This window comes from Peromyscus leucopus, chromosome 10, assembly GCF_004664715.2.
Source record: "Peromyscus leucopus breed LL Stock chromosome 10, UCI_PerLeu_2.1, whole genome shotgun sequence".
Lineage (NCBI taxonomy): Eukaryota > Metazoa > Chordata > Mammalia > Rodentia > Cricetidae > Peromyscus > Peromyscus leucopus.
In genome coordinates this window covers 37,268,304-37,292,264 of record NC_051071.1, presented here as the reverse complement: position 1 = coordinate 37,292,264, position 23,961 = coordinate 37,268,304, and the positions used below count along the sequence as shown (strand labels likewise).

The following is a 23,961-nucleotide window of genomic DNA, read 5'->3' as shown; positions in this document are numbered from 1 at the left end:
TTTTCAAAATAATACATTTTAAATTTTTTAAATATTCACATATTTATTCTAGTTAATAGCAATCTATTCTATGATGTGCTAGTTAATATATTATTGGCCGTAAACTAATGACATTGTTTTGGTATTCATTAATCTGATTAAGCTGGTTTTGAAAGAATACTACCACAATGTATTAGTTTTTTAGTGGTCTTGAGCTGACTGTTGTTGAAAAGATCTTTTTAGCTATACTGTATTTTGTATTTTTGTATATCTTTCTTAGGTGAAGAGATGTTCCTATGAGTAGAAGGTGACTCACCTTGGAAGGGATCTAGCATTCATTGATGTTTAACAAGCACTAGGCAACTCAAAGATCAAAGAAAACTAAAAAAAAATGTAATGGGGTATTTATACATGTTCCTATGAGACATCCAGGAGACAGTAACTTTCAGAGATCCAGGAAAGCAACTTCCTAGGAAACTTTCTAAGTAAAACTGAGGGATTCTGTAATTGAGAGGAGAGCAGTAAGGCCAAGCTAGTCATTTAGATATGAGTGGAAGCTTAGCTGTATGGATTGGAGTATCAATTCCCAGCAGAGTTGTGGACAGGGGTCTCTCCATGCTGTAGCATGTATCTGTGGACTGGTCTTCCTTATTTTGACAACTGATACCTTTGTCTACGTTGCTGGGATTACAAGCAGATGATAAAAACTGTCAGCAAATGCAGCTGAGAGGACTCAGAGGATGAGAGCAGACAGCCTTTGTTTTCCTTTAGTCTCACCTTTGGCATTTTTCATTGTTGCCTGTAACTAGAGCAAAGTTGAAGTATTACAGGAGAGTTTCCATGGTCTTGAATGTATTTTCATGTGTTTTTTTTTTCTTGCATCATGTCATCAATTAACTCTTCCAATCAACTCGTTATGCCATCTGTTCCAGTTGTATCCCATTCTTGCTAAACACACACAGCCATTAGCAATTTAGCAAACTTCAGAGTATCTTTTTATCTTCTTGCTAGATAGGGGTGCATTCAGCTTTCTATTTAGCTTGTTTGTGGATTAAATATAACTCTATTCTAAACAATTTCAGATTGAATGACTCTTCATCTGTCTTGTGTTCAGGAAACACATAAATTTGAGAGGGTTTTCAGTAACAATATAAAAATCAAAGGATTAAACCTGTGGAAGCATAAGCTTCTCCCTATGTTCCTGCTCTAACAAATGAATTTTAAGTTCACCCACAAACTTCACTTTACAAGAACAAATATCAAAGGATACTATACAAGCAACAGAGTTCTAGAAGAAAAAAAGGTACTATTTCTTTTTCTCTCTCATTGTTGAATGCAATAATAACGACAATGCAGTAATGCATGCAATACTTAAATCTCCAGATGGTATAAAAATAAGTAAATAGCTGATAAAATAGATAGGAAATGATATTTCTATAATCTCATTTCAAACTTTCAAAGTCAGGAAATTGTGATGCTAAGACCCCATTTATCTAATAGAATTATAGGGTCATTTCTACCTCAGGGAAAAAGAATCACATTTTATAGATGGGTTTGACTCATGGGGTGTTAATTGCCCCAGGTAATAAAGGCCAAGATAACATATAATTAAAATTCCCTGACAATACAGAAGGTTTATTCTCCACATGGACTCACCCTGCCTCTTTACCCTTTCATCCTTATAGAAGCAAATGAGAAGAATAACACAGCCTCTGTGTTGCTTTACCTGTCTTCTTATCACCCCTTTTTCCTGAAGCATTTTACAAAAATGTTAAGAGGATAAAAACTCTTTGAAAAACAAGGTGTAATTCTTGTGATTCTGAAAAGCTAGAGTTTATTTCAATGTACACAGTAGTGAGGTTACTGGAGAACATCAGATGTATTCCAAGATCTCTTTTTCAAGCAGCAGGTGATAAAGAGTAGGTATAACCTTGGACAGCCACATCAAGCTCCAGTGATCCATTTATATTTCTGGTTGACCAGGTAGAAGAGGAACGGTTCTATGTGAGGCTCAGAAAGCTGCCAAGCTACTTATCAAACTCCTAGGGATATACAAATGATGTTAATCATCAACCATTTTCAGAGGAGCTTGCCAAACAGGACATGGCTCTGAAAATTCCATCTGTTGTTGCTCTTACTGGTACAGAGGTTTGACAAGTTGATCCTGATGGCATCCTGGTGTGTGGTACTGTAGATGTAACCAACCATCTTATTAAATATGAAACACAGAACCAATGCAAAGAAGAAAGCGAAGAGATCAGAGCTAAGAGCCTTACCTCCTGCTGCAGCTAGCCTCTTCAGCCAAGAGACCTCTCTGAAAAAGACCTACTTCCTGTGTGTTTGTCTTTATATAGTCTTTCTGTTCTGCCTTCTCATTGGTTGTAAACCCAAACACATGACTGCCTCATCACTGCCTGTCTGTAGAGACCTCCAGGTCTTCTATGGTTGGTATTGAGATTAAAGGCTTGTGCCACGAATGCCCAGCTCTGCTATAGCTTGCTATTAGCTCTGACCCCCAGGCAACTTTATTTATTAACATACAAATAAAGTCACATTTTAGTACAAATAAAATATCGCCATTTAAGGCATGAGAGATTGTAAGTGGTAGTAAAAGGCAGTTCCTAAAATTCAGGTCATAGCATGAACCATAGCTGTAGCCAAGGCTTGGCTTGCAAGCATGGCCTCTTTTGGTGCTCATGAACTGATTGCAAACACACATTTACCTTCTGTTTTATATAGCCATAGCTTGCCGCTTTCATTTATGATAGATATATGACTTCATTAAAAGCTTGTTGGAATTCTTACATTACTAAAAGAAATAAAATTCTGATTGATGTAAGTACATATTTGGCCATTTGATTTTTCAGCAATTTTTGCCCCCTCAGGGAGCAAAAGAAGAATGATTAAAAATGAATTGTAGTACATACTAAATAGCCAATATATTTTAATGATTTTATGTTAATTATTCAGGGTGATTCCTGAATTAACCACAATGTGTTAATTAAGTGTATATTAAATTCATCAGGCATTTTAAAACTATATAAAGTGTAGCTGACATGTGAATTGAAAGTTTGATCAAGTCCAAAATTTTGTTAAGCCAATTTAAAAAACTCAGTAATCTTGAGAGGTCTATAATATTTTCCTCCTACTAATTCCAAGCATTTCCACTTCATAATAATTCTAAACCACTTTATCCATATCTTTTAAATATCTCCTCAAGAATTGTGAAGTCTGGAGAATCTCATAAGAGCATAATGATGTTACCTGTGACAATATCAAATTAAGATTTGGGGGTCCTTAGGGAATGAGATATATGGAATTTTGATCCAGTTGTTCCCAACACTGACTTGTAGAAGTTTGATTTGGTCAGATAAAAGGAAAACAGGGCACAGTGGTACATACCTGCAACCCCAACACTTATGAGGTTGAAGCGGATGGATCAGGTGTTTGAGACCAATTGAACTACATACTGAGTCTGTATCCAAAACAAAACAAAACCCTCAATCATTATAATGATGATGGTGTTGATAATAACAATTTAGAAGGATTAATATATCAGTGAGCAATGGCTAGTAAATTATCATTTGAAGATAATATGTATTTGCATGTTAAACACAGTAAACACTAAGTAGAAAGTAAAAGAAAATGAACAATTATGTAGATTAACAATTGCTTTAGAATGTTCAGTACTGGCTTTGTATGGGCTTTCTGATTCAGGTGGCTTTTCTATCAGTCATCCCTCTGAATTTTCTGACAAACTGACTCAACATCTCTCCCTTTCTCTACATTAGTGCCATCAGGTGAAGTTCCCTGGAGACCAATGTTGTTAGTTATCATGCCCAAAAGTCCGAAACAACTCACATCATGATGCAAACATGAGTGTCTTTTGCCATTTTTGTTGTTTTTAGAATAGCATAATGCTTCATGTGAAAAATTCATCTTTGATTTCTGGATCTAGATATGATGATTCCATTTGCTGCCTATAATGTTTAAATCTTCCTTAATCCTGTAGATAGGTATTGCTCAGTTCTTCCCAGTTTCCTTCCTCCCATGCATTTTCTATAAACCTATTATTTGATTTCCTGATCAAGTAATATATTCTAGCTACATGAATAAATACTGAATTAGTAAAGATAAATAAGATGTGAATCTAGCCTCCATGGGCTCATGGTATTGCAGAGAGGACATGAAGACAACCAGTTCATTTTTCTTGAAAGGACAGTAGTTAAGACTATTACACAGTAGAAAGCAGGCAACACTGAGAAAGGCTTGGGAAACAGTAGGCATAAACAATAACATTTAAAATGATGCTTAAATGGCAGGTAGTTTTCAGAAGGTAAGGCTGGAAAGCCACCCAGCAGACCAGGGTGGTGATTCTGTGATTCTGAGTGATTTGGAGATTTTTATTCCATAGTGAGTTAGATATGATTAAAAACTGAAGTGATAGAATCACATATTCCTATCACTCTGAAAAGTCATGCTGAGGGTTGAGCACAAGAGTGAGAAGAAGCTTTCACAGAACCTTAGAACCTGGCACTGAGGGAATGCTTTAGATTATATATGGCACAAGATTCTGGGGGCATTTTGAGATCAACATAACCATAGTGACTGCCGCAGGGAAATTTAGCACTAGTTACAAAGATGTTTGCTTACTGTTTATTTTGTGTGGCCTGACATATTTTATATATATACCAATTCAGTGATGACTGAGGTGTGATTACCTTCTGTAAAGTATAGGTAGTATGACTAAAGCTAAGAGGTATTTTCTGCAAAGCTATTGAGCCAATAAAATATCCAACTAGGATTTATAATATAAAAAAGGCAATGCTCATTAGACCTGCCTTGACTATAGTGACCACAAAGCTAGACACATGTATGCATGCAAGCATGTATACGCTATGGTACAAATGTGATCAGAGGACAACATGTAGATGCAGGTTCTATCCTTTTCCCATGTGGGTCCCGAGTGTTAAACTCAGGCCATTAATTATGGTTGCTGGCATCTTTACACACTGAGCCATCTCTTCCTCCCCAGTATGCAAGAACAATCATTTCCAGGAAAACAGTATGTTGTGGTCACTCATCTGGAACTACTTGGTGCATTTTATGTTAACCTATCCCTTGCTTACAACATGGCACCACATTAAGGCCATATTATTTTGACTCTCCAGTATATCAGGTTGGGTTGAAACTTGGTACGTACCTGAAGGTGACCTTGAACTTTTGATTGTCCTGCTTACACTCCTGGGTGTGTGCCAACACACCAGACTTAGGAGATATTGGGGGATAGAACCAAGGGCTTTCTGAGTGCTAGGTAAGCACCCTACCCACGGAGCTGCATTCTGTTCTTGTTTCAGTGTATGCTATGGTGTTTCTGAAGTGATGGAATCATTTAAAGATGTGTTTCTTGAGATGTCTTCCTGTTATTTAGAAAGAACCAAGTATAATGACTTATATGTACAAAAACGCCAAAGGGAAAACCACTGATTGTATGTTACCTTTAAAAAGTAAATAAATGTGTTTAAATATGGAAATAATGTGTGACAGTACCGTGACTTAGAGAGGTTTCATTCTTGATTTATGTACCAGTGAATCATGCCTGAGTGATTTGTTCTGATAATTCTACAAAAGTGTTTTAATATGTGTCTGGCTGTAGGTGTAATGAAGTTAGGATATCATGCCATTCGATTCACTCATTAAACTTTACCTCTAACACTCTCAATCTATTTCCTTTTAGTCGATGATAATTTTTCTTGTCAATGTGGCCTACCTAATGCCCTATCTTGTATATGTTTCTCAAATAAAATATACACTTAATTATTACTCAAATTTAATTTTGGCTGGATATGATTTTCATGGTTATTACATTTAAAGTATTCCTGTTGAAAACTGAGGTTATTAACAACTGATTATGTTAGAGTTGTTAGTAATTAAGCTATAAGATCTAAGCAGCAGGAGTAATTGTCAAGAGGATTATTATATATTACTTTTCATGTATTTCTTGGCTACCACAAAAGAATGAACAATTTTATATCCTGTTACTAGGAAGAAGTATGCCATGTGAGCTGTAATGAGGAATAATTGGTTGGAAGGGACAATATTTAAAATGAAATCTGACAAAATATGTATCTGCAACTCAGATTGCCATTATGTAGAGCTAAACTAAATGCTGAAGAAATTGTCCCTGGGTTTAACAATGCCATAAATAATCTTGTTTCAGTTATTTGAGACCGATATGAGTTTATAATAAATGAGTTATACATCAGACAACTTTTGGTACTTTAATTGTATTGATTTAGATAAGAATTAGCCTTTGTGGGATAATGGGGAAGGGGTCACTGTGGCTGCTGGTTTGTTTTTTATTGGATCCAAAGGAGAAATATCTATTCTATCTATAATAGCATCACACTAAAAAACATTTGCATTAATCAGCTGGTATTTATTTACTATCTGTGGTGAATAAATTAACACTATGGTGTCTGTACTCTGTACTCTGGTACTATATACTAGTACTGCACACTACTCTCTCAATTAACTAATTATATTCTAAGATAAAGCATGAATGTTCCAGAAACAGACTCATGATGGAAGACATGATCTGGAGCAATGCAGAAAGAAACCCATGGGACATTCCATAGGCTCTGCTTCCATTAAAGTTTGCATCTGAAGCTCCCTAGTGACATAAAGCTGTCATGAATACAGGGACCAAATCATCAAAAATGACTTTAAATATGAAAAAGAAACTTGCATCAGTTTATAACTGAGTCTTAAAAATCTTTTCCTCTCTGACAAAAAGTAAATAAATAAGCGGAACTTACAGGAGAATTTTAAGAAACTAATGGAAGGCTCCCTCCCCACCTATTCTTAACTATATCGAGTTAGCAAAATGTTTTAACATGCTAAAGTTTTGATAATTCCTGGGGGAAGTTCACCCTGGAAGCTTTGTTGTTTATACAGTTGAGGATGTTTGGGAAGATTAATGCAGTGGTTTTCATGGTGTGGCCTATAGAGGTCCTGTGTTTAAAATTGATAAAGATGGAGATTTGAAGACTCTACCTACCTAAGACCTACTAACTCAGAATCTCCAGGAAAAATCCAGAGATTCATGTTTAGAAAGTTCCCTATGTCATTCTGACCCCTACTCGCATTTTTGCACTCCCATGTAAATCAAGTTACCGGTCCTTGTCAATGCACTAGTCTTGTTCTGGTTTTTATTGCTCCCATGTACCTGCAAGACAATATGCATGCACTAAGAGAGAGCCCCTGTGTGTCTCTGTCACTTTGCTTGTTCCTCGGGACAGAACAACCTGTTGAAACCTGGACATAGTGTAACTGCTTCCTCCCCATTGAGGAGGTGATCTAGTTATGCAAAGTGGAGGGTGAGGCTTGGCAACTGAGGGGATTTAACTTTTGTGTTGTATGTGTTACATGCTTGTGTATGTATGAGTGTAGGCACATATGTTCTATGGCACTTGTATGGAGGTCAGAAAATAGCCTCTGGTATCAGTCTTCATCATTCATCTTGTTTGAGACAGGGTCTGTCTTTGTGGCTTGCTGCTGTATGTGATAAGATAGCTGATTTGTCATCTAGGTTTGTTCTTGTCTTTGTTTCCATCTCACTGTAGGAGTACTGTAATTGCAAACATATGCTATCGAGTTGAATTTTAAATGGGTTCTTCAATCACTTTACCTATTAAACCATCTTGCCATCAGCATCTAATGTTTGTATGTGACATTGGGAATTTTTTGTACATGACTTTTGTTGAAGATGATGGTAAATCTCATGAGCTTGCATAATCAAGATATTTTCTACAGAACTCAACTCCACTGGTGATATCTCCTTCTTTCTTATCTACACAGCAGTTGAGAATACTGAGTACTAGTGCTCAGCTCATTGAGATATATGGATTAATTGAGATAAGTCATATGAAGCAATTAAAATGGCAATCAGGGTATAAAAGGGTTCAACAAATAGCAACAATTCTAGCTAGTGTTTTTTGAGCATTTACAATGTGGCAGTCTCTGTTCTGAGTGCTTTCATCACTCACTGCACAATCACGTGGCTCTAAAGTGGCAGTGAAACCTCTGGGACCCCATTCTCCTCCTCATCCTAGTGCCTACTTCATAAACCTGGACCACCATCTCCTCAGAATATGGAAATAATCACTGTCTCATCTGGTGTGTTATGGTTTTATTTAGTTTGTTTTGTAGAATCGAGTCAATTTCTTATTTGCTCAGTGAAAATCCATAGCCCTGCTTCTCTTGGATCAAGGAAGTGTCCACTGATGCTCAGTCTGTGTTGGAATAGGACATTGCCTAGTAAGTGAGAGAAAAAGCTTCCAGAGAATACTTAGGCAAGGATTCTAGATGACATTAACTTTTTCAGGCTCAGAGTAAATTCTCTAGCAAGACTAATTTTCTTCTGTACTGCTCATGTAATATAAATTACCCTTCCCATGCAACCAGGCACCAACTCAACCATCCAGTAAAACCATCAGCTAGTCCTGTACATCTGGCAGTGGATCTAGCCTTACCTCCTCTACTGGCATTAACTCCTATGTGGACTCTCTTTTTTTCTGGTGGAACTTTCTATGCTTCCTTACAGGTTTTTACCCCTTGAGGCTTGGGACTGCAGTCCTTAGTAACTGCATCTATCAACATTAACTTCTGATTTCTGAAGCCAGGTCTAGGTAAATCTTCTTCAGGTGGGTGTCCCTATCCTAACCCACCACGGTCTTTGCTCTTCACTTTACCTTGTAAGCAGGGAGGAAGACTTTACACGTACTCATAGGCTTATGTGAGACAAGAGTGAGAGGATCTATATAAAGTGCTTAGCCAACTAACCTGTAGGATAGTGCTCACTCTACTCTATACACATTATTTAACTTCCCAATTTTGTGTTAATAGATTCCAAGCTATGCAAGTACCAGGAATAGGATTTTTATGACCCATATCACAGTGTATTGTACCCAGGCCACAAATTTAACAAATGAATGAACAGTGTATAATTAAGAACATATTGAGATAAGCTTAGATTTTGCTCAGTATAAGTAATTAAGACTCTGAAAAAAAGAATATAGAGAAAGCTTCTTGCTTTTCTTCTCTGTGTTAGTGCCATAACAAATTTGAGGAACAAAAAAAGGAAGAAAGAAAGAAATAAAGAGAGGGGTGGTGAGGGAAGAAAGAAGAAAACAGCAACCAGAATCCCCATTTTGATATCTCAGTTCATCAAAGGGCAGCTTCATCTCATTTTGTAAGGAAACGTCTTAGTTTCACGTTTTTTTTTTTTTTCTTTCCAAAACCCTTATAGCCAAAAATGAAGCAGAAATGGGTTTATTACCGCTGGTAACTGTGATTTTGAGTAAACTGCACTATAGGGATATATAGGATTAGAATTACAGTAGTAGGAGTAACTTTAATTAAATGTGCTCATTTTTCTGGAGACAAGCAAAGGATAATTTAATTGTTGCTATGGGTTCTGAGCAAGTATCCTGAAAGTTACATTGTGAAACTTTTTTTAGCTAGAATACCTGCCTCTTGTCCACTTTGTTAGTTTCTTAAGCATAGATCATTTGTAAAGTCTTCTATTGGAGCTGGGATCTTAGGGGCTACTTCCTCTTCAATCTCATGAGCTACATGCAGACTGTATATGTGTGTGGCCATGTGTATGTATGTTTATGTGTGTTTGCACATGGGAGAAGCGGTATACATACATGTAAGTACAAGTGTGTAGAAGACAGAGGTCGCTATCAGTGTCTTTCTCAATCAGAGTCTACCTTATGTTTTCAAAAATTGACTCTCACTGAATCTGGAGCTTGCCAATTTGCATAAACTGGCAGGAAAACAATCCCCAGGGAGCTTTCAGTCTCTATCCTGCCAGCACTGAGATTATATATACAGGCCACACTTCTGCAACATGAATGCTGGGCATCAAATGCAGATTTTATTGATGAAGCTATCTTTCCAGGACCAAATATAGGGTTTGGTTTTGTTTTTCAAAGCTATACCAACATCATCCCTTTTCTCTTATATCATAGCATATACAATATTTACCCCATCTACTCACTTAGAATGCAAATTAATAGAACTTTTCCCATATCTCTATTCTTATTAATTCAGAAATTTCAAGGGATATTTTAAAATGCCACAATAAATGTTGGCTCCTTAACTCTGGTGATGTTTTATCACATGCCTCATGTATGACTAGTTGCTTTTAGGATCTATGAGGCAACATCATGATAATAAGTACTCAACCATCAACTTCACTGGATTCTGTAGCTAGAGTTTTCCTGCCTTGCCCACAGTCAGGACAAATTTTTGTCACCCTCCAGTCCCACAGCCGCTCAGACCCAACCAAGTAAACACAGAGACTTATATTGCTTACAAACTGTATGGCCGTGGCAGGCTTCTTGCTAACTGTTCTTTTATCTTAAATTAATCCATTTCCATAAATCTATACCTTGCCACGTGGCTAGTGGCTTACCGGCATCTTCACATGCTGCTGATCATGGCGGCGGCTGCAGTGTCTCTCTGCCTCAGCCTTCTGCTTTCCTGTTCTTTTATATCTCCTCTCTGTTAGTCCCGCCTATACATCCTGCCTAGCCACGACCAATCAGGTTTTATTTATTGACCAATCAGAGCAACTTGACATACAGACCATCCCCCAGTACAGCCAAGTGCAGACTATCTCAGACACCTGCACTCAGGCCCATGGTCCTAATCATCCTCTATGCGGACCTGCTGGGTAAAGCCACGAGGAACCCAAGAAGGGCTCCCACAGGACATACAGAATATCCCACAGCAGGATTCTAATTTGGAAAAATTCACTCACCCTTCTAAAGTCTCTTCTCTCTTCTTACAAGATAACATTTAAGATTTTGCCCTTCTCAAAAATGGTTCAGGTTTGGGCCAGTCTACATGCTTAGCCTATGGTTGTGCAAATCATGGATCAACACAGATTAAGTATCATTTGCAAATAGTATCTACCCTTATCTTTCTACTCCTTCCTCCAGGGAAGACAAATATTAGCTTGGCCTTGAATGAGGTCAATATTTCTTCTGTGTCTATTGGATACACTTACGTTTCTATTTACAAAAGGTGATGCAGGAAGGAATATCCAAATCTGAGATAATGGATTAATGTGTTAGACTGAATTCAGGCTGTGTACCTTGAAGCTAGGATTTGCACTTATATCTAAGCCACTTTTCCTATTTATACTACAGTGTTCTTGTATTTGAAAATTAAATGATAGGAATGGATCTTAATGAAGCTACTTCTCACCTTCTATAGCAATTTTCAGATTTGTTGGATACTGATACTTCCTTGGACTCCTTCTTGATATTGCTTTCATTGGCCACATTGGCAAAACCACAAATCATATTCATATTAAACCTTCGGGACAGAATATAGTGAAGTAGCCAAGCTTGCAGTGTTCACAGTTGACCTTAAAGAAAGGTCATGGGAATTTGCCCTGTTTTGGCTGGCTCCTTCAATTGGCCTTGGGTTAAGGAATCCTGTTAAAAAGTGCAAAAGACTGACAGGGTCCACAAGTACCCTCAGCATCCTACATCATAGGGAATCTGGTTCTGCCAGATCACTGAGAGAACAGATGACTTCTTAGGGAAGGTGAAAGTATTAGTCAGCCTTCTGATGTCATCAAACCCAGCCTTTCCAGTACCAGGCACTATTCTCCATTTGATGACACCATGCGAAATATAGCAGATAGTGATCTACACCCTATCAATAGCAGTTGATATTCTAGAGACTATAGTAGTGACATTTGATAAGCAAGTAAACAAACACGCATGATTCATGATGGCAATAATTTTGATGAAAATGACAGAGATTCAGATAGTTATGACTCTAGGACCAGGAAGAAATATACTGCATCATGCAGTGTTGATAGGAAGGGCATCTCTTTGATAGGGATTTTGATGTCAAAGACCAAATAACATCTCTTATTCAGGAGGAGATCTGGGGTAAGCATTCTGACAGAGGAAGCATTTAGGACAAAAGTTTGAGCTCATAAGATCTATGTAAGAATTGGAAACTGGCAAGCCCTGGGAAAGGGAGTGTAGCCCCAAGAGGTCTTTTACTGTGGCTTTCATACTTAGCAGAGCAGCCATCTCCACTCTGGTACTTTTCACAAGCTCTCTACTATCCATTTCTCAACCCCAGGATTTGTGGGAGAGCACATAGGAACTGATGAGTGATGATCTTTACACAGTTTGCTGTAGTAAGGACACAGAAAAACCCTTTTATCAGCACAGAGGATGCATGTTTATGCAATAATACTCCGACAAGTCACCAGGAAGTAAGATCCATGAATTCAACTACCATTTCAGTAACATTTCAACTTCTAAAGTTACTGGGGTTAATCAAGTAATTAGAATGTTACCAGATGTTTTGAAAGGGTCGGTTTGAATATCACTTTCAACTTAGGCTAATAAGGATTTGTGCCAGTGTCTGAATTTCTAATGCATTTAAAGGTGTGTGGGATAACAGGACCACATAACAGTCTGCATTAAATGAACCAGAGTTTGAATCTTGGTCCTGCTATTTACCAGGGTTATGACCTTAAGCCTGCTGCTTATTAAGCTCTCTGAAGCATCATGTTTCCTGTGAAAATGCTGTCTAATTATACTTACTTTCAGAGTGGCTAGTAGGAAGCAATGTATGTAAAGCATCCAGAATGCAGTAATTGCTTATTGTGTGGTCACTAGAATGATCTAACAAATATCTACAGAGTGAGAAGTAGGCCCCTAAGGGGGATTATAAGAGGTAGGAAAGCGTTGTCAAGGCAGGCAATGAAGTCATGATATATGTCCTCCTGAAGTTCAACTTTTATTGGAGTGAACATACATCCAAGTAGCTATAATACAATACACTGAGGCTTGACAATATCAGGTAATTAACATAAGCAATAAAAGTAGCAACAAAGGGGCACACATGAGGAAAAGACTGCATCCAGCACTGGTTTTAGAATTTTCATGAAATAATCAGAGGAACTTGACAAGCAGAAATGATAGATTCTGGTTTTATTTTTGTTTTGTGTTTTGCTTTGTTTGTTTTTATGTCTCTCTTTCCCCAGCAGACAGAAGGGTGAAAACAAAACCCTAGAGAAAGAGAAGTCCAGGATACATTTTGGAGAAGGAACAAAGCTATATACCCTGTAGACAGTCTGCACGGAAATAGTAACATTGAAGGGTAAACCCCTGGGGCTGATAGCTGAGTATAAAGACACCACCAGGAGGCTGTACACAGGCATGTGGGCTTTACTCAGTGTGTCCCCTGTAAGCCATGTGAGAATTTTGAGTAAGAAAGCTGAGTATTAGAGGAATTACTCTAGCAACCCTCAGAAATATGAATGAAGCATGGAAATATTTATGGCAAGATGAGCTACTACTGTTGAGCAAATCCCTTTGCTCTGGGAATATTTTTAACTAATTTTCTCAAAAGTTCCTGAACTTGGTGTTGCTATCATGGCACTGCTCACAAATGTGGGTACTGAGGCATGATGATATGATGTAATGTATATAAGATCTAGGAGGTTTTAAAACTGAATCCAGGCTAGTTGGCTCTGGATTTGAACTTCTAATCACCCCACTGCACTTTCTGTGCCCCTTGCTCTATTCTCTTTGGTCCTTACATTGCTCATCTGTGGAGTAGTAGACTTGTGTAGGATGAGTTCTACTCTGGGTTCTGTTGTTCATTTTCATGTGTTTTATTTTGCTTCAATCAGTTCTTCATTCTGGGACTGATCTACCTCTTTAGGCAGTATTGAGAGGGGAAAAAATGTACAAGACACAGAACATCCAAAGAATGTTTGCTTCATTTTTTTTTTCTTCTCGAACTTTTTATGGCACTGAGTTTATGTCTGTGTCGACCGTTTTCAAAAAGCACGCAAGGTAATACATGCGAAATACATATATTGTTAGATTGAAAGTGAAGCCAGTAAGAAAGGCGGTAACTGCTAAACTCTAAAATATTAGTAAACAGTGAGACCATTTATGAGCATATCACACTTTGAAATACTAGTTACTACTCAAATAGAATATTAGTTTACAATGAGTAAGACACTGAGCATTCCAATAAAGCGACTCATTGAAAAGAACAGACCCATAACGAACCACGCCGGAAAGCTTCATTCCTCTGCGCACTCCTTGGAATAAAACACACACATTTGTTTTCTCTGAAGAGTAAAGCTCGTTCAGAAACTGCTGAAAGCAAGCTGTCACTGCCTGTGGGCGGTTCAGGCTTTTCTTTTTCCTTGCTTCTCACAACAAGGTGCTCAGGTCCTGGCTGCAGCAGGAGTCCAGCTTCGCTTCCACTGTTTCCAAGGCAACTGACCAGTCCTGAGATTCCATTGACGAGTGAGGTGTGGAGTCCTGGGGGCGCTGCTTCTGTTGCCCGCCAGGCTTGCTCCGGACCTGGAGACCTCCTTGGTTTTCCGCGATCTGAGCACTACTACTTCACGCATGGCTGTCTCCTTGTGGGAGAGTGATAACAAGGACTCTGATAATCCTGATCTGACAGGCTCGACTTTATCGGGGCTGCCACTTCTGGCCTTGGATACAGCAAACAGGATGACTGCTCGCTCTCTCTCTCTCTCTCTCTCTCTCTCTCTCTCTCTCTCTCTCTCTCTCTCTCTCTCTCTCTCTCTCCTCTCTCCTTTCTCTCTCCCTCCTCTCTCCCAGCTCTCCTCCTCCCTCTCCAGCTGTAGTCTTCTTAATGTAGTTTAATGGCTTTACAAAGAAAGCCAGGGTGAGGAGCGCTTCTCAGTGGCTGTGGCTGGACCATGACCTAGCTGACCATGAACTTGGAGGGGCTTGAAATGATAGCAGTTCTGATCGTCATTGTGCTTTTTGTTAAATTATTGGAACAGTTTGGGCTGATTGAAGCAGGTTTAGAAGGTAAGGGAGTGCTTTTCAGTCACTTACAAAAATCCTGTTTTGCAATTAAAAAAAAATTTTTTTAAGAGAATGTTAGAGGCACCTGAAATGAGAACAGAGAAATGTGATTCTGGGCTGGACATGCAGAAAATCAGGTTTCTCAGGGTAAGGAAGATTAGCAAAATAAACTTTTGGCAAGTTGTGGTGATGTTGTCACAGCAAGAGAACGTTAAAACACTGTGAGCAGCACTTAGAATCTAGAATCAAAACTGAGGAAAAAGGGTTGATTATATGTGTCAGCTCATTCAGAGCATTTGGTCCCTGTTGTTGTTTTTTTTTGTTTGATTTTGTGTAGAATATCCTCTTCTGATTATAGCAGCAAATTGTATTTGTGTATGTTGTGGGGTGCACTTGTTTCTTGTATGCAAATGCACTCATCGGATAGAATTGGATATGCATTTAGAAATTCTTATGGTTTAAGATCAGACACTGAGGAACAAGCTTTCTCTTAAGGTTGTCTGCAGGGATGTTGATGTTATCTGCTTTACAATCTAACGGAGACTCCATGGAGAAATGAGTCTCCAACTCATGTGACAGATTCTAAGGGCTTCTAAACAAGCTTTGGCTTGGCAAGTGTTGATATTTATGTTCATTAGAGGACGATCCTCCGTTCTTAATAGTCTCCTCTCCCTTTAAAAGTGAGGTATATTCTTGCCTGTATCTTTCCATGGACTGAATGTGTCTCGGAGATTCAGAGTAAATTTTGAGTATATTTTCTTAATACTCAGAATGTATTTGAGATATGTTAGTGTTCACCCAGTCACTGTTTTTCAAAAGTTGGCAGTGCAGCTTTTAAAAGCATCTTGTTCTGGTGCTTGACAGTGTTGCTGTAGTATTCTCACTTGAAGTTTTAAACTAGAGTAAACATAAAGAATGTTAGCAACGTCTTTATATCTTCGGCTAATCTAATCCTCTCAGAAAGGCTGCCACAATGTGACATAAATGTGATTATTTTTACAAATAGCAAACATCAAATTAAAGTAAGTGTGTCACTCTGATGTAGGTTACCAGAAACCTACATTTATAACTCATTGGGAGGAGGAGGGAGTGGAAAGCAAGGTTTATTAAAGTAATTTTAATGGAACTTTGCAGAGTGCATATGTGGCTCTTTCTGAAGGAAATATTTGGTAGTTTCAAAGTGAGGAAAAACCCTAAATTTTGGAAATGATCAATGTCTTTAAAATTGACTTGATTTTATATATTTTAATGAAACTAGTAACTTTTTTGGCTTCTTTGTGCATTACTGTAATTTTACCTGATGGTTATGACTGAGACGTCCGATTTTGATGTGGTGGATTTTATGCTTTCTTCTCTTTGAGAGATCAAGCTTCATAGAACACTATCAGAATTTCTAGCTCTTTGGATGGATTGGTTACATCTTATTTTATGCTAGAGGTGTGGTCCTTCTTCACACTCTTATGTTCAGGGTATTCATTCTGGGTTTTGTATGATGCCTACTCTAGTGTTAGAGTTATTTGTTTCAGGAGCATAAATATCACCTGTCAGATAATAACTTAGGGTTGTTCCTCCTAAGGGCTGCTAATCTCTGTGAAAGTATTCAGTATTCTTTTCCATTATTACTTGAATTCAAATCTGTACTGATCAGCATGGACAGTTTCTGTCTTGAATTTTATATTGTATTGTTAGTATTATTGTTAACATTGTATTAACACTGCAGAGAGAATTTGATTTCTTCTAAATGTCACTATGAATCTGATTTTTGGTGTTTGTTCAGAAGTATTTTAAAATGGTAAAATGTTCATAACCATACCAAAGTGGAATTATATATCGTATGTGAAAGTTAGGGGATGTGTAAAGAAATGGTGTCTTTTATAGCTGAAATATTTATTAGACTTATTTCAATGTCAATTTAAGAGTCAAAAAACTTTCTAAAAATATACAAATTAATTCCTGGAGATATGATATAAATAAGTTGATTATATAACTTGTTGTATAGTTTGCACACATACTCTAGAGTTACAGCCTAAGTTTAATTAACGAAGAGAATAAACAGCATTTAACATCAAAGTAACAACTTGCCCATGTCCTGAAACCTTTATACCAACAAGGAAACACTTATACTCATTTCATTCAGATCTCTTTCCCCACAGGAGTTCCTTTCCCAGCATCCCACACGTCCTAGTTGGAGGATATGGACTTGTTTTGTCATTCTTATTTCTATTTGTAGACATGCCCTATAAAGGAACTTGAGACTAAGTAGGGAAAATTGAACTTGGTTAAAAATCAAGGATGATTTTTTTAAAGGTTACGCTAAAAGGTTAAAACTTTTCATTTCACTTTGCAACTGTTCTATAGTGTGGGCCTCACTCAAAATGTAGTTTGAATTTATTAATATTATGAATGATATCTATTAGGTTGTATTCTGGAGGGCAGAGAAAATACAATATTTATATAGCATATCTTATTTTCAATCTATGTCTAATAAATGTACTTTAGAATAAAATTGTTAATATAAAAGCTTAAAGAATTTGTATTTGTTTCTTTCCAAGTGCTTTAGGTTTCCATTTCTTGGGGAAACTGGGGATGGTACCATTGAATACCCAATGTTCTTCTGTCTGAGTCTATATATGATACATTTACACACATGATGCTCTATGTAGACCCATTACGTATTTTCAAGCAAAAAAATTGGTATCTGTCAGGTAAAATTATTTCATTTGATAAGCAATAGTCAAAGTAGTGATGTTTATGTCTCCTCTGTTATCTTCTGACTTTCTACATTATAAGTCAAGTTTACCTCTCTCAATTTAAGATGAGAAAGTTAGGCTTGAAAATCTCCATGAAACTTTCTATTTCATAAATTCTATAGGTCTGCCAGATAACTACAGATTGATAATTTATATAGCATATATTCTTTTCAAGACAGAGTAGCCATGGCCTACGTTGTAATAGGTAAACAATGTAGCCGTTAGACTAATCTTCCTTTTTATTAGGTAGGCTAATTTATCATACCCCAGGGAAGTTTATTGCATTTTCAGAGAACAGAGAAATATATGTTCCTATATTTCTAGATTTTGATATTTCAAGCCATTATTTCAGGCACATTCTAATCATTTCTCAAAATTTATGTAGAATTTTAGTAACAAATAGGCATATTATATTATACTTATATTTTGTAATTTAGGTAGACTTCAATAAGACTCCTTTTTAATGAAATAATGTTAGCCAAAGAGATAGCTCAGGAGTTTAGAATATTAACTGATCTTCCTAGATTAGATTCCCAGTATCCACTTGGTGTCTACAATCATCTGTAACTCCAGTTGCAGGGTATCTGACACCCTTTTCTGGCCTCCTTGAGTACTAGGCACACAGGACACACAGACATATATTCAAACAAAACACCCATAGAGATAAAATAAATAAATTTAAAAAATAAAAGTAATATTAACATCAGACTGGTATGCATATGAAACAATAGTGCTGACTTGAGCAAAGTTTTAAGGATAAAAGATAAAGTCAGTGGCTCCTTTTTTATATTGATTGTTCTTTGCACTAGTTGAATAGTTTAGGAAATTTCAGAGCTATGAGAGTTTGGAATATAACTAAAATTTCACAACACAAATTGCCTCTTCTCCAGTCATAAAAAATGAAGTAGTTTTCTGTTACCTCATTCCAGAGAAAAATTGAATCAAAATTTTAATGGCACAGCTATTTCATTATCTCTGTATGCTGTACTGGGCTCTGAAAATATCTACATTTCAACCAAATACATTCAAAATGATGATAAAGTATTACTGAATGAAGAAAGAACAATCCTCATATCAAGCTACAGTAGAGAGCAATTTAAAAATGTTTAAAAGCAACTAGAAAAGAATGCTCATAGTCACTCTCTCTTACAAAAAGACAGATAAACTCATAATTTGTATCCCCTTTAAAATCAGCATAAAGCTTCTTTTTTTGTATTTACTCACTTTGCTTTATTTAAAAGATATGAGTAATAAGTATTAAATAGTAGCATATATTCAAGGATAGACTTATGAAAAGTAAGTCATTAGTTCTTCCATGCTGCTCTTGACAAGTGTGGTGGTAGATATGTCGTTTTGGACCAACTACAAATCCATACTATCTGTCCATGAGCACCATCATGCTTACTGGTGATAACATGACAGACTGGGGTGATTGGGGTGGGAGGATATTATTTCCACTTGAAACTGTTAATTGAAACTCATGAAGAAGAAATTTTTAAAAATCCTAGCATCCTGCTTCCAAAAATATAATGAGAAACCAAAGGTGTTTTCATGTATTATCTGAGAAAAGTCCTTTCTAAACTGTAACATTTATGAAAATAAAAGTCCTTGAATACTTTTACATACCACCTTTTAATGACATATGGGAATGGGATATTTTCAACATTTGACATTGTAGTGACCCCCTTATAGTGAATATTTCTATATTATTAAAACATTAATACCTAAAGCAGACTAATGGACAAAAAAAAAAATAGTGCACTCAGAGGTTACACCTAGAGGATATAGAGTCATTTTGTATGAATTAAGATAACAATTTCAATTTTTCTTCATCCTGGGTTTTTAAACTATTATTTGACCTCCTTATGGATATATTTACATTCCACTATATTTATATATCCTATAAAATTATCATAAATAATTTTAATACCTTGTTTTACTGAGAATTACAAGGAAAGTAGGCTAATATTAAATAAAAATTGTTAATGTACTAGTATAATGTAGGAATATTAATACTATAGTTTAGGCATATTATTTGTATAGTGTATTTGGTTTCATCTCAGTTCTATGAAGTAAGTGTTCTCATCTTAGATATGAGAAAAAAATGGTAGCTAAGAGTGAATGAGTCCATAACTTATAAAATTGAAATTCAAACTCAGAACATCAAATTCCAAATCCTGTTTTATAATCCTAATATACTACACAATATGTTATGATGGAAATAATCTTGTGAGAGGGATAAGATGTTAGATCAGGTATCCATAGTAGCCAGACTCTACAAACCTTTGTTTAATACAATGTGCTAGATTAAACATGCCATAAAGAAGCTTCTAAAGTTTGTCTTATCAAATAAATAAAACATTTATAGGTTACTAGATAAAAATGGAGGCAGAAGTAATATGAATGCCCACCCTAAAACTGATACCTGACTATCTTTCTTTGTTTGAGAATGACAGAAAGATTAATGGAGACAAGTGGCTTGTCATTCTTGAGACAAGAGAAAACTAAGTGTGAGATGCTTCTTGCATCCAGTGTGGAGATACTTTAATGAAAGCATTTGAGACATATAGAGTAGGTTGATTGGCACATTGGCATCTATAACACAATGATGCATATGGTAGTAAGTAGCATTCTAAAGTAAATGCACCCAAAACTGATTAGGAGATGAACATAGCCTCAGCTGAGTTTGGGTTTCTGATTGGGACAGTTGTCCATGGAAAATATTTATTCTAGTCTCTATTTAAAAAAACAAACAAAACAAAACCAAAAAGAAACACAGGTGGTTCTAGCTACCTGGGACAGAACAAAGGGTGGAATTTAAACCAACTTCAGTTAAGAACTTGCAAACTGGATTAAAGGAGGCTGCAGGTGCCTTTCCCAACTCTTGCTGTCAAATATGCAAGAATTCAGGTGTTGTTTCTATTTTGTAGAAGGCTAGCTGAAGACTTAGGCAGAATGAGAATTTGCTTAAGATCACAAGGGAATAGCAAAAAAGTCTAGATTAGTTTCAGAGTTATAATAGTGGCATTGATCCAAGTAGCATTCATTAGGCTGCAGAGAGTAAATACTTCAACTACGACAAAAATAAATAATAGTCATATGTGATAAAGTCATTCTCTACAGAATTTTCCTATACATCTTAACGTTGTTGGGTTTTTTGCATACAGCATTATATAGATGCATTTTGAAAACATAGCTATGATAATCAATTGAAACTATGAAGAAGAAGGGAAAATAAGGGAAGGTGTATCTGCAATTTACATAATTGAAGCTTTGACTTATCAAGGCTGCACAGAATGGAATCAGAAATTACTTGAATCAAATCAATCATTCCATATATGAGGAAACTGAGTCCTAGAGAGATAGAAAAGCCTATTTTCATTAGCACTACTTTCTTTAAAGAAAAATAGAATGAATTATACTCAGATCAACTTTAAGCATGATCTAAATTCTATAAAATCCTTATCATAATTGAAGCTTTCCTGTTCTAGTGGACCGATCATTTTGAAGTCTGGCATTCTAGTGATCTGATGACAGTGATGTTGTTTGCCAGTGTATCATCCTCATTAGATACAGATAGAGTATAGAGAGCTTTGAGCTGAATTTGTTGCCCATAAACTGAAGTGTTTTACATCATTAGGATTTGTCTATTTAAGTTTTATAGTAGATATTAATTACTGCATGATAGTATGCATAGTTAGTGGCCCAGGGAATGAAGTTCTATAATGCCAAGGTTAAATTCCAAATGGATATACTCATATCATCATTCTTAATGCTCATTACCCTAATTATTACCAGTTTGCTCTGATGTCATACTTTCACGGGGACCCACTTTTATATCCTTATTCAAAATTCAAAGGTATGATGATACATGTTTATATTCTCCTCAGTAGTAGACAAATATGCACCCATCCTATCTATATAGTGAGTTCCCAACCAGCTTGAATTATATACATAGTGACATCTGTCTAAAACAAAACAATAGCTTGAGGTATACCTCTGTGGTATGGCACTGCCTAGCATGAATGGGGGCCTTGTTCTCATTCCCAACACAAACAAACAAACAAGTCACTGCCAATAAACATGCTGTTGGAGCCATGCCTTTAGAAAGCATTTGGATAGGTCTGGAGGCTTATCATGAAGACAAACCTTGTTCCTAATATATCAATTGTATGTTTTAGTTCTTATTTAGATAGAAGCCATGGAATTCAGATGCTCAAAGCACAGACTCTAAACCCAAGGCAATTACATCATTAATTATGAAGTACCAGCTCTAACACATGTAGCATTATGTCCTTGAGTACAAACCACGATCTTCTTTACCTCAGTTTCCTTTTATCTTAAGTTGAAATTGTCACTGCACTTCTAACTGTTCTTACGTGGCTTGAGATGAGTTGGTCTTTATATGTATTAGAAGTCTGCCTACAATTATAATAAATTATTTGTGTCTTTCCATTATAGACAGACACCTTACCTTTCCATCCAAACAACAGAGGCAAACACTCATTTGAAATCAGAAGCTATACTCTTTGACTGCCAAGGAAGTGACAGCTATGCATGTGAGATTCAATGATTCAAAACAAAGTTAACTTTGTCTGAAGAATGGTTGCTAATGGAACATTGTTGATGTTTAACTGCATTGAGCTTAAAATAAGTTTCGTTGGCTGCTTCTGTCATCAAAGACATAATTCACTACCTTTCTTCAAACAAGTATAAGACCCTTTCATGATATGTTTGTAAGATCATTAGTTGAGAAACTTTAAGATGTCACCTCTAAGATTCAACATGGAGACAAGGGTATAGTTGTAAGCAAAGTAGGTGAGACCTCTTTTCTTTCAATGTCATCTAATAAACATCAAGGTACTAGCTATAAAAAAATGTACCAGAGGCAAAGTCATTCGTTTATTTACTCATTTGCTTAATACATGTCTATACAATGGTCCATATGTTATTCTTAACACATTTAACTCACAGTAGCAAACATTTCTAGCTCTTGTAAATATACATTTGAGGAAACAAAAAAAAGATAAGTGAATATATATGTAATCTAATATTTAATAAAGAAAAATGTAGATAATCATAAGAAGAAGAAATATGGCTCTGTGACAGAGTAATAGAATAAAGGCATTACGGTAAACTAGCTTGTATGAAAATGCTTGAAAGAAATGAATTTCTGAGATACAGAAGAAAACCTCTGACAAGGATTCCAGGCAGCAGGCCTGAACAGTTTAAGAACTGTCAGCTAGTTAGGGATTTCTGTACTGAGGAGCTGAGAGTGCAGTTAGTTGGAGCATTGTAGGCTTGCAGGGAAGAGGTAGGAGCAATGCATTTGTAGTTAAGGTCATGCCATACTGAACCATTGCAAGTCTCAAAGGATTTATTTTAGATCCTGGGAAGCCACTGATGTAGTGAGTTTACGTCAACTCTAGACAGCTATTGTAGCTTCTGTTTAGTCCCTGGTATCAGGTTTTCTATAGTGGCTAACAGCTGAAGTCCTTATATGGAGCCTTTTCTGTGATACCTCACTGGCAGACATTTGCCAGGATGTGGAATCATTGTCTCTTGTCAAACTCCCTTTATCTGGAACAAGTGTCTGACCTTTACTGATCTTTATGAGGTGCTCATGTCCAAAATCATCTTTATTAAGTAAAGTCTGGTCATCTGCCTATCACAGAGTGGAAGCGGATCTTGTCTTCATTTTTAACAGGCAGTTTCAACACCATGGTATAAAATACAAATTTTAATTACATCATTAGAAAATGTATCAAGTGTCTTAATATGACCTATCTAGAGAAGAGATTTTGAAAAGCCAAATTCCCTTTCTTGGGTATTTGCCATGGTGAAAGTATCAGAAGTGTGTGGACGAAAATATGACTTTTACAAAAGGAAAATCTATTGCTTCCCTTTAAGTAGCTTCTCCTCTCTCACATATGAATTTCAGTGATAAGTATCTAAATCGGGCATATTCCAAATTGATATGAGAATAATACATTTACTTCCTCTGCTATTTATATTAAAACATAATTTATGGAACTAACAAGATTTATGGAATTGTTGCCTAACCTTCCTCATTTTATGCATAAATTGAGACCCAGGAAGGTTAATTGACTCATTAGAAATCACAACACTGTTTAAAAGCTTAGATACCATAATAACTACATCATCTATGATATAAAAATAATTATATTCTAGGTGAGGAACTAAGCATTTAACATATTTTAGTATCCAATTTTTGCAAAGCTCTGTAAGAATAATACTATTAGCCATAATTATAGAAATGCTGACTCTTTATTTACTTAACAATATATTGTTTAGATTTTTTT

General features: G+C 36.4%; 1 protein-coding gene across 4 annotated transcripts in view; it reads left to right on the top strand.

Moving 5' to 3' along the window:
- Nucleotides 1–23,961, top strand: part of Kcnip4 (potassium voltage-gated channel interacting protein 4) — a 1,082,012-nt gene that overhangs the window by 578,026 nt on the left and 480,025 nt on the right. Inside the window, exon 1 of one of the 4 annotated variants that reach the window (XM_028865925.1) lies at nt 10,710–14,891. The exons of the other annotated variants lie outside the window; for them this stretch is intronic. Coding sequence (XP_028721758.1) covers nt 14,792–14,891 — 100 coding nt within the window. The 5' untranslated portion in view covers nt 10,710–14,791. Of the gene's footprint in view, nt 1–10,709; nt 14,892–23,961 lie in introns of those variants that run through there. 4 annotated transcript variants of the gene reach the window in all.